The sequence below is a fragment of the Monopterus albus genome, unplaced genomic scaffold, assembly GCF_001952655.1.
Source record: "Monopterus albus unplaced genomic scaffold, M_albus_1.0 scaffold22.1, whole genome shotgun sequence".
In the NCBI taxonomy this organism is placed as follows: Eukaryota; Metazoa; Chordata; class Actinopteri; order Synbranchiformes; family Synbranchidae; genus Monopterus; species Monopterus albus.
The window spans coordinates 641368-653980 of record NW_018127902.1 but is presented as its reverse complement, the minus strand read 5'-3'; the positions used below and the strand labels follow the sequence as shown (position 1 = coordinate 653980).

At 39.8% G+C, this 12613-nt stretch overlaps 1 protein-coding gene across 2 annotated transcripts in view; it reads left to right on the top strand.

Moving 5' to 3' along the window:
• Window positions 1–12613, top strand: part of sorcs3a (sortilin related VPS10 domain containing receptor 3a) — a 270254-nt gene that overhangs the window by 239459 nt on the left and 18182 nt on the right. For both annotated transcript variants that reach the window (XM_020594176.1, XM_020594177.1), the window contains one exon: window positions 7878–8064. In XM_020594176.1, coding sequence (XP_020449832.1) covers window positions 7878–8064 — 187 coding nt within the window. The remainder of the gene's footprint in view (window positions 1–7877; window positions 8065–12613) is intronic.

Here is a 12613-nt window from a genome sequence, read left to right as displayed (position 1 = left end):
TATATATATGTATGTATGTATGTACGCCGTCCCTGGTAGGCTAGTAGTTAAGTTGCAGCACTCTCACTGCTGTGGCTCAGGTTCGAGTCAGGGCATCCAGCGTAAAACATGCCAAATGTCAACATGCGAGTCGTCGCTGTGACGATTTGTTGTGGCGACCCCTAAACGGGAGAAGCCTAAAGTGACTTTCTTCTATGTATGCATATACAGTATATACATATATAAAAGATTTCCTACTCGCCCCACTTCAGGGCGGTCTTATTCCTTCCTTCAAGCTCAGGTCCTCTACCAGATGCTTGGGAGCTTAAGGATCCTGCAGAGTACCTTAGCTCTTCCTAGGACTGCACTCTTCTGGACAGAGATCTCAGATGTTGTTCCTGGAGTCTGTTGGAGCCACTCTCCCAGTTTGGGGGCCACAGCCCCCAGTGTTCCTATTACCACGGGGACCACTTGTGCCTTCACCTTCCACATCTTTTCTAACTATCACTTGGGATTGCTACATCTATTACTATGGCCTTCTTCTTCTGTTTGTCCACCACTGCTAACTCCGGTTGGTTGGCCATTACCAGTTTGTCAGTTTGTATCTGGAAGTCCCACAGGACTTTATATATTTAATGTATAAGATAGAATAATAGAAATCCTGTAACACCTGCAAGGTTGTTTGTGTTACTCACTTTCGAAAAATACAGGTTATCCCATGGACTGTCAAACTCTCCAACTACGCAGAGATCAGACATCCACTTTAATAATTAGCTACAGCAGAGATAGAGCAGAAAAGCCCTTAGGCAATCCATCTCCTGCTGTTTGTGCTTCCTGACAAGACATCGGCCTGCTCTCTGCAGAGCTGCTAGCATCGGCTGCCCAGCACGTAGGAACAGAGTGAACGCAGCATAATTCCAACTCTGATCTTTTGACTCCTGTGGCTTCACATCTCATAACCAGACATAAAGCCTCATCAACAGACACATTAATGACAGAAAACGGCAGTGGGTGTGCATATTGTGTAACTATTCACATCACACTTTGTGACTGAAGACAGCTAATGAAGCTGTCATCTCCATTTCTTTTAGACTGAAAGTAAACTCTTTGTGCATATTTTGAAACCTTGATTTTGAAAATGTAAACAAAAAAATTGAACTGACTAGAATTAATTAATTATAGGTCTATCTGACAGACCTACCTAAAAGTCTGAAAAATGTTTTGAAATGGCATTTATATCATCACAGAACTTATAGTTAACATGAAAGTCATATTTATTTTTTGGATCTATTAATCATGCTAGTTAAATCACTGCTTTAAATGAATGCAGAAATAAAATTTACATGTAAATACATTACATGCTATTACAGAAATTTTAGATTGAAAGCATGATTTATTTTTTGTGAGAACAGTTTTTTTCTTTGGAAAATGTGCAGTCTTTTTCAGTTCAATTCAATTTTATTTGTCAAATGCAAAATCACAACAACAATAGTTTCATGTCAAGAGGCAGGTGCAGGTGGACCCAACATGCAGACACACATACCGGGAGTGGAACACAAAAGGAGTTTATTGGATAAATAAAAGGTCAGGTTACTGGGTGGAGGAGAGATGAAGCAGGTACTGGCTGGGGAGACGGGACAGAGGCAGAGCAGGTACTGGACGAGGCAGGCAGACAGCGTAGAGCTGGGGACGAGGCAGGCAAACAGCATGGAGCTGGAGACGAGGCAGGCAGACAGCATGGAGCTGGAGACGAGGCAGGCAGACAGCGTAGATCTGGTGAATGGAGAGCCGAACCCATGAGGCGAGTGGAGGATTGGAGAGTGCAGAGCTGGGGAGTGACGTACTCACAGGGTTGAGTCTGAAGAGCAGCACGGAGACGGGCTGCAGGCATCATGCAGTACTCACGGGGTTGAACAGACTAACGAACCAGCAGGGAGCAAATGGAAGATTGATGTGGCCGGTGACTGTTCATTAGAAACACAGAGCTCCAGAGCCAGGGCTACCTGCAGAAAGGTACAGGGAGAGAGAGAGGACACACTACAGGAGAGAGGAGGAACACAGTTAGTGACATGTAATGGTGGCATACAGAGGCATGGAGAGAGAGGATAGGAGAGAAACTCAGAGCATCATGGGCCCCCCAGCAGCCTAGGCCTATAGCAGCATAACTAAGGGAGGGCTCAGGGTCACCTGATCCCAGCCCTAACTATAAGCTTTATCAAAAAGGAAAGTCTTAAGTCTAATCTTAAAGGTAGAGAGGGCTCCCGAACTGAGACTGGGAGTTGGTTCCATAGGAGAGGAGTTTGATAGCTAAAGGCTCTGCCTCCCATTCTACTTCTGTGGACTCTAGGAACCACAAGTAGACCTGCACTCTGAGAGCGAAGTGCTCTGTTAGGATGATAAGGCTCTACGAGGTCTTTAAGATATGATGGAGCCTTGTCATTAAGGGCTTTGTATGTTAGGAGAAGGATTTTAAATTCTATTCTGAATTTTACAGGGAGCCAGTGGAGAGAAGCTAATATGGGAGAGATATGATCTCTCTTGCTAGTTCCTGTCAGTACTCTGGCTGCAGCATTTTGGATTAACTGGAGGCTTGGACCTCAGTATTTTTAAAATCCTGGCTGTGACCCTGTATTTTGCAAACCTAAAGCCCAAAGTCCATTATGTGTATACTGTATATCTTATTTTGCTTTCTGTCACAAATTCATTTTTAGATCAACAAGTACATCAAATCAGATGGTGGCACAGTGTGTGCACTGATTTTCTGCCCATAGATAAGCTAGGCTTCACACTTGGTTCAGTGTTGTCATGAATCAGATTTGGCTTCACTTTTGCTGGCTGAGCCGAAGTAACTAAGGCTTTGCCAGCTCAGTGCTTAAGTTAGAGACTAGTCGATGGTGACGGCATGCTTCATTTCTGTTCTTTCATCAGAGAGACAAAAATTCAGGTGCTCTCTCAATAGTTATTTTAGGTTTTATTTTAGCTGTTTAATTGTCCACTTAACTTCAAGTGATATATTTATAACTAGTGGAAAGTCAGATTTTAGTCATGTAATGTTTATCTTAATATGGATTTCTGGGTCCCATTTGTGTGGCCATCACTATATGGTGTCTGAAGTTCAGTTCATCCCAATAGGGGTACAAATTAAAAACTCACTCTGTTTCCTCCTTGCTCCTTGGTTTCAGCTGGTTTGTCAGTTTTTACCAGCTACTTCTTGTTTTAGTCACATTTAAGAGCAACTATTCTACAGTTTTTCTTGTTCATAACATCTTTTTTGTAAAACTTTCTACTCAAGCTGAAAAGCTCAGTGGAATCTTCTGCCAATGCACATTGTTATCTAGCATGACAGGTGCGACTGCAGATTCCCAGCTGAAATATTAATTGTAATGCTCATTTTCAAACACTAAATAAAAAGGTATAGTTATGCAAATCAAAGATTCTATCAAAACGTAATATTTAAAGGTGCCTTTTTATGTGGCAGTAGTGGTGGTGGTACAGTGAAACATTACCACATAGTTGGTTTGTGTTTTTGTTCCAGGAAAAATGAATGAATAAACTAAAAATCATAAGTGCATTAATAAAATACTATAGTTTTTCTAGATCTAGGTGTCATTTACATCATTTTCTCTGGTGATCATTTAGCCTCACTAGCTTATTTGCAATGATGCCATCCATCAATCCATCTATTATCTATACCGTTTATTCCTAAATAGGGTCGCGGGGGCCTGGAGCCTATCCCAGCTGACCCTAGGTGAGAGGCGGGGTACACCCTGGACAGGTCACCAATCTAATATATGTATTTAATATGAATTTTAGCCCTGAATTCCATGTGTATGGCAATGCAATTAGTATTGAACTGTATTTGCATTCTAAACAAAATACAGGGTGGGCCACGGAAAAGTAGGCAGGGAAAAGTAATCCATATACTCGAGAGTGTGGCACCAGTATTGGAGGCGGGCTACTTTTCCATGGCCCACGCTGTAAATCCTATTTTTCATGAATATACATTTCTGTTTGTGTTTAACAATATTTACAATAATACAGCTTTAAGAAACATTGTTTTCAAAAGAATAGGTGAGCCATATAATTAGTTGCTTGCTGAAAACAGCTGATTGCTGTGGCTGATGGAAGAATTGATGAGAACAGAGCTGTTGGGCCACCAACCAAAACAGTGACCAAAAGAGGCTAAAAGCCTCCAAGGAGCTGAGAGGAACTGTAATTTTGGGTGATAAATCATTGTGCTTATATCAGTACAAATAATACCCTCCACATTGCACATAGCTATTTGATCCAGTGTTACTATAAAATATTGATTAGGTCAATTACAGTAAGTCTATTTCCACAGAGCTCACAGTCAGTAACACTTAACTTGACTGAAGAGAAGCTTCCTCCCTCCCCATGGGGCAGTATGCTATGACTTTATATGTAAAATTATGATTTGTTTTGTGTTTTGTTTGTTTCTGTAACAAAGCCAAAGATGACGTGTCTAACTAAAAGGCACTGATCAGAGGCAACTACTGAAAGAGCAACAAAAAACACACGTAAACTTGCACTGGCATATAAAAACAATCACAGATACAGACAAACTTAGTGAAAGTGTGTTTTTTGCCACTTGCAGAAATAATGTATAATGAACTTAGTAACAAAGAGCCATTTCTAAAACAAATAAAGGGGCAACAAAAATTTGACATAACTATAATTAGAAGGCTTGAAAAGATTGGCAAAAGGCTCTTCTGGGGACATGTTGTGTAAGCTGCCAGTGCAAGGCCAAAGTAGAGGACAGGATATATTGAAGGACTGGTTTGAGATTTTTCAAGCTGCTCTTCACATTGATGTGCCCATATGTACATGAGAAGAGGTCTTAGTCACTGTAACATCTCTGCTCCTCAAACCAACCCTGAATGTTTTCACCCAGAATACAATTATGCTGTAAAAAATGAGGGACAAAATACACAGCCCTCATTCTGTGCAAAAATGCACTCCAAAGTTTGTCTGAGGCTCAAATGAAGCTTCAGTTGTCTGACTAATCTATATTGAGTCAGAATCTTTCAAAGTTTCTATTTAGGGCAAAGCTGATTCTTTTCCTTCACTGAGATACATTCTACCATTATCCAGCCACTCTGGGAGCCTTGGAGGAGCTCAGGGATGGGTTTGAGTGTGAATCAAAGTTCAACATCTACAGGACTTCAGTGAGAGCCCATTTCAGCTCTGGCCGCAGTCATAGCCACCTCTCCCTTGACTGTGCTGCAGTGGAATATCAAATTATTGAATTGTAGTCACATGACATCCTCAAAACTGGCCTTTCACAATTTGTACTTCACTGGGGAATACAGTCTCTGACACTGAGCACCCAGCTGTGAAGCAGTGTGTGAGCTTTTATAAGCACATTCATGATTTCACATTTTCCACCCTGAACACCGTGAAAAGAAAAGAAGCAGGCTGATTGGACTGTCTTAACACAGATCGCCATGCCTGTGTACTAAGTACTGCATGGCAGGAGTCCTGCAGCAGCAGAAATACTTTCAAAACTCAAACTATTACTTGACTCCTTGTTAAGTAAAAAATGGGGGAGTTGTTGAATGTTATGTAGTGTACTTGTGCACTCCACAACACAACACCATGGAGAAGAGGCAATGAAAAATTTTACAAGGTGGTATATTCTTTAATGTGTGTTTCTGTTTTGTACATAAACATTTGAACATTTCTCTACATTGAAAATGTAGAAAAATGTAAATGGAATCTAGTTCCCTCAGTGATGGGGACCTGCCCCTTACACTGTTGTGTTTCATTCATATTATGATTTGTTTTCTCACGCATGGTATCTGTCTAAATAGCAAAGTTCTAAATCATGAACATTATCCTTTGTTCCTTGGCAAATTAATACAGTACATTTAATATAGACCCTAAGTGCACTTAGCACATTTAATGTTGATCCTGAATGCAGAGGTATAACATCAACTGAGCTCTTCTTGCTATAGAAATAACCAGAATGACATTGCAGAATTATTCACAGCTGCAATGTCTTTTATTGGCACTGACATTGTAGGACACATATCTCAACAAATGGTGGTTTTGTGTATCCAAACCCTTGTCAACCTGTACAGCAGCGGTTTCATTGTGAACCAACACTGAGGTCCCTGCCTCAAGGCTCCAGCCATGATGTGTTTGAGTCTGCTCAGCCCTGGGAGATACATGCACACAAAGAGTGACATTTAGAGAGATGGGTCAGCATCAGTCTCATGCAGAACAGTGAATCCCATTGGTGCTGACAAAGAGAGCATGAACATAGAACAGACAGGAGACACCGACAAGAGCTGGGTGACTTCACTGCCACCAAGCCCAAGTCTTGTTGTCATGCCAGCTCATTACAGCTCTTAACAATGCCTGCACTGTTAAACCCTGTTCTTAGCTGGTCTTCATTCTGTCCGGCTTATCTAGGATATCATTTTCTTGGCAATATGACATAAAATATCCACAGAAGCCGCTACCAAACCTCCCAGGTTTTCACATTTGGAAGCTCATAAAGAAAGGTACAGGAAAGAGAAAGAAATTATTTATTTTTGTCATATTGTGTATTTCGGAGGAGCTGGCATGCTAATGCACTGTTACAAATGAAGATTCCAGTATCATTGTGCTACAATGTGCCAAAGGGAGACTGGGAGTTTGATGTGCAGACCTTGGGGGGATGAGTGCACATTTGGTAGCGGTGGCATCTGGAGCCACCAACATTCACACTGTGTGCTGATCCACGGATAGTGGCAGATGTGATTCCCAGAGGAAATGGTACGGGCAGCTGAAGACTTACACACCATGCAAAGGCAAACATGGCAGGGTGGGGGCATATACACACACATGCACCCTTGCTCTTCCTCTTTCTGACACACATACTTACACTCTATCTACCTATGTATCTATCTATCTGTGGTCTCTCTCTTTATACACACACACACATAGCTTTTAAACATTAATCATATTAAGTAATGAAATCATTTTGACATTAAGAGTTTAAGGACACAGCACACTGAACTGACAAGCATCTAGACAATTAAATATCAAAGCTGACTATAATAATTGTTTTACTCAGTTATCTTCTGCAAGGACTCCTTGAACAAAGTTTCATGGTTTCCACTTTTTAATTAAATTATGTTTAATTAAATATTTTTTGTTTGAAAATCAATATTTGCTAAATTCCTGCAAAACAAGGCATCAATGGCTGTATGAAACAAACAGTCATCTAAACTGGTCAGAAACACTTTAGAAACCACCAGTAATCCTACCACACAAGGAGCATTAGAACTCTTGGTCTGGAAGGGGATAATTGAAGGAACAACTGTAATTATCTAACTGTGTAATTATATGTAAGTACTATAATTATATAATGTAACTATAGACTTTGATTAAAATGAATATACATTTGCACAGAGCTAGAAAAAGTATTACAAAGTTGAATGTGTGTCATGTGCAGCTTACTTCTGCGACAATGACTTTTATTTGTTGTTTTTCAAAAACGAATTTTACTTCCCTTTTAATTTGGAGTCAAACCTGAATGACCCATCACTGCCAGTTCAATCTTAGTGGCAAATCTTCATCTGCCACTTTATCTTTTAATTAATGTTTAATTTAAATTCATGTTTAATCTTTGCTGTTTGAAAACACTTGAAGTCCTGCACATAGGGTATGCACCTCAGGATGTTCTATTTGTGGCCATATTTCAGCATCATTAGACCACTCACTGCTCAGTACTGAATGCAGTACACTGCCATTTCCCATGGCCTGTACTATTCTGCTTGTTTCCTGTCTGCCTTTCAAAGCAGCCGCCTGATGATTGTGTTTGACCTCTCCGATGTCAAAGCATATTGTTCCTGTGTAGGTCACTGAAGCTGTGCTGCGCTGTGTTTCAGGGTGACTCTCTGCGGACCAACATCCAGCTGGATTTCGGGGATGGCACAGCCGTGTCCTACTCCAACCTGAGCTGGATTGAGGAGGGGATTAAACATGTCTACAAGTCTGCTGGAATATTCCGTGTCACCGCCCTGGCTGAGAACGTGCTGGGTTATGACAGCACAACACTCTTCCTGCATGTCACATGTAAGTGTCTGCACTGTAACAACACAAAGCCAGGTGCTGCTGCTTTTCAAATTAAACTTTTTGTAACAGGCTGATAGTCCAGATGCAAGAAGAATAAAAATATACTGTATATGTGTGTGTGTGTTTGTGTGTGTTTGAACGTAGTGTAATCTAACTGTCATGCAGTAAAGCCTATGAAGGTTCAGTTTCTGCTGTAAATGTACATGTACACCTTCATCAAGGATTGGTTAATGAAGGAGTGTTGTATTAGACTGTATTTGTTTTTAGTTGTGTTGTTTTTAGTCTCCCCATCTTCTGAAACCAAGCCAATGCCTCCCTGGTTATAATAGTGCTCCTTCCCTGGGGTGATGCACAAAACAACTTCAGCAGAAAACAGGAGAGATAAACATTTAACCTAAAGCAAAAATGTCATGTTACTGTATTTTGGGATTCCTAGCTACAGTATGTGCCACTGAACAGCAGCCACACTGGTGACCCGTGTTACTCATCTGAGCTAACCTACACTGACCTCTAACCTCTGAGAGAAAGGTCACAATAAACTTGCTTACGCAAGATTTCACTGAGGCCAGACACCAACAATTAAGCAGACCAGAACAATGGGTCATTTAAAGTGGAGCAGATTTTACACATTGGCACACAGAACAAATGACAGGACCGTCATGCATCCCAGCTCTGATTAGACAGCTATAAAATAGTGTATCATTTTACATTTTCCAGGGAATTAAACAAGTGTAGTGAATACTACACTTTATGAACATATTACTATTTAATATTCAATACCTCATTAGATTAGGTAACCAGCTAGTTTGAGTACTATTACACTATGGATGAAGTGGCCAGTAATTAATTCAGTCTCACTGGTAATTCTGGAGTTCTCAGGACATTGACCTACTTAATGGAAATAAATACATAAAGATGACATAATGAGCCAGTTATAAGCTAAATAAATTTATTTACAATATGTGCACAGGGAAAATGACTGGGATGAGAAATTCAATTCAAATGGTACATTTGTAACAAGATGTATTGAGTAGATGACTGGAAATCACTGGTCTCTGGTTGGTGGGAAACGAGTTACAATGGTCTAAAACTGAGCTAGATTCGAGAGCTAAATTCTGAGGTTTAGTCCTGAATCTGGAGAGAAAAATAATTCAGTTTCGATAGGTTAGAACTTTTAGCTTGGTAATAACTACGGTTTTCATGAGACATCTGTCTACCGGGTGGTACTTATCTGTTGGCAGGGCTCACGTGGCCAGGAGGAGAGGAGTGCTGGTTCAGAGTTTTTTTGGGGGCCAGAGTCGATTTGGTTCTGGAGTTCCGAGATGGTCCTGAGCTAGAGACTTGGGAATAAAAAGAAATAAAAATAAACGTCTTGTGGCGATGTGAGCATATGCTTTAGAAAAAGGAAACTTAGACGAAAGGCAAACACAAGCAGACAAGAGATGTGCACTTTGGAGGCTCAAACGTTCTTCTTTTTGTTCCCTGAATGACATAAGAGCAGTGCTAGCCTAGTCATTCATTCAGCGTGAGCAAAGACTTCATCTGAGATTCCTGTGGCTATGGCAACAGTTTCTGATTGTTTTGTTGAAGGCACATTGTAGAAAGATTCACACCCAATATACAAGTGAGTGAATGAGAAATGAATCTTTTAAGTGCATTTTATGAATTAGTATATCTTAAGCCAATTTATGCAGTTCATACTTTTCTCCACCATGGCTGATGTTGGAAACGCACATTTCATCTGGTTGTAATGTGGAATAACTCACATTTGAGCAGGCAAGCATCTGTTAAGCACACAGTCATAATATGAAAATCAAAAGCACTTACATTTTCTACTAGTGTTTGGAGCAATATCATAACTTAAAGTTTTGAGCTTAACCTGAAAGTAATCTTTTGTGATGGTTGGGTTTCAGACATCTTAAACTCATCTTGTTTTTTGTTTTTTCTAGTGTTTTTAACTCTTTCTTACTAGAGTTAGAGCTGTGAAGCACTTTGTGCTCCTTTCGAGTTGTAAAGTGCTATATAAATAAAGTATTATTATTATTATTAAAGACAATAGGAAAATATAAATCCCCTCATGGAAACATTTTCATATAAACAAGTTCAGGAATCATTTATCTGTTTAACTAAACATTTCTAATTTCTTTGTAGATATTTTACACAACCTTTGTCTAACACAATTTCATATTTTCAAATCTGAGGACATTTCCTTTTATTAAGCCCAATTTATGGTGGTTTCCACATTCCAGTGTGGTGCGAAGGGGGGCTAGATAAGATGAGATGGTCCTAGTGTAGTAAAAGTCACAAGAAGATGGGGGTTTGGGTCTGTTGTAGTCATGGAGGTGAGGCTAGGTCTTTTTGATGTCCACATCTCGTCTGTTTGCACAGGATGGTGTGATAGGGTCTTACACATAACTGTCTTTGGAACACAAAGCAGAGCCTGGTCTATGCACTAGGGGTAGTCTGCATGGCTGTCTTTAGCTGAAACAAAGCATATAATCAGATTTGTTCTGGGGGCAGATTGAGGTCTCTTTCCTGCTTCTCAATGCCTGGAATAAAAGTTGGTTTATTAATTATAAATATTCTGAGTTCCTCAGGATAAAACATCTCTTCAGAATGCCTGCTTTGGACTTGTGGACAGTATACAAGCTTCTTACATTATGTCTCTTTAGCTTGTTAGCTATTCTTTTGATTTGTTCAGTCCACTATAATTTAACCTGTTGCCATCTTGATGCGTCAGCTAGTATGTTATAAATGTATACATGTATGAAGGAAATATTTGTAGATGTTATTAGTCTACAGTGTAGCTGATGCTTTCAGAGGAAAATGACAAAGAATTATTACAATGATTTCTCAGCTGAGAATACTTAATACCAAGTTACTTTATCTCCTTTCATCCATGCACACACACACAAACACACTGAGCAACTCACAAGTGAGGCTAAAGCTTAGTTCAGGCTAAAGAGGATGAGCTCTAACAGAAGCCTCTGCGAGGCAAGCACCCCAGACCACAGCACTACACAAACCTTCCACTGGAGTTTTTCCAGGAACATAGTGCATTACATCTGTCCACAGTGGGAAACCTCATCCTTGAGATTAGTGTAAGGCACCCTAGAGCCCTCTCAAGTCCCATTAGATTCTTAATGTGGGGGTTCACAGCACTACCCCTAGGGTATCATATCAAAAAGTAGATGATAGCATCAACATAGTGAGTGTTAGACTGGGACTTTTTTTAGGTGTCATCACCATAGTTACACACTCACAAGGACAACATCAAAAAATTACTTATATTGAATTTCTCAAGACAATGTCTTGGTTTGAATAAATTAAATGGCTGTGTGGTGGGCCTATAGAATAACTTACAAGACAAATGGCAACAAACAAAGTGCCAACAAAAATGGCAGTACACCTGGACAGGTTGTAGTAAGTCAACTTGTAAAAATAACTTTTAAAAACTACATTTTCTTCAGTAACCCTGGCACAGCTTTCAGGTGTGCGCTGAAACATCCATCACTCATCCAAACCGCTTCCCAATGAATTTTCTGCTTTATGTAACATGATTGACAGAAATCATTAGTAGTGAACATAATCTGCTGTAGGCAAATGTTTTCTTTCAAACATATCAAAACCCATTTATTAGTACATAGCCTAATTTTTAGGAGGCACAGTTGGCAAAAGCTAAAACCCACATGATCAAATGGTCTTATACTTGTATAACGCTTTTCTATGCTTTACAGCACACTCAAAGCGCTTTCACACTATTTGCCCATTCGCACCCCCACATCATCACCGGGAGCAACTGGGGGTTCATTGTCTTCCTCAAGGACACGACTCGCTCTACCTCCTGAGACTCAGCTGCCCCCACCCACACTGTTGAGGGTCCAGCCTCTCTGCCAAAGATTCAGTTATAACGTTATTGGATCAAAATCGCTGTTCACTATACTGTATATATAGCATTTTTAACATAATATTTTGGTAGCTGGTATGAGACTTTGACCTTATTAAAATGTTTTCTGTTGAATGTATTGAACAAAACAGCTGAACAATTTAACAATAGGTGTGATGAAAGGTTTGTCTTTGATTTGAGGAGTATTTTCACTGTGCTGTATCAGGATAAGACTGAAAAAAGAAACGTACTGCCAACTAACAGTCATAGTTTCTAATAACTATTATAATCTTTTAACTTGATGTATTCAGGGAATGAAGGATTCCCAGACCTAGAAAAATAACACAAACATGCAATCTTCCATTTCCTGCCATCACAGCATGTACTGTTACAAAGCTTGCCATAGACAATATCTTTCCTATTAGGCAATCTCAGTGCAACTGTCAACTTGAGGCTCTGATAGTCAAATTGGAAAAGTCTGTCTGACTCACTTTGCATTTATAATAGTAAAAAACATTTAGCCAGTAAACTGGAAGAACACTTCCATTACAGTATAATTTAGTTGGTTTCCACCTTTTTTATGATATGGCTGTTGTTTTTTGTTTTTTTTTTTTTACGTGAATGGAAGGTCTTTTATTTTCTCTATTTATTTTTATTCAGTTT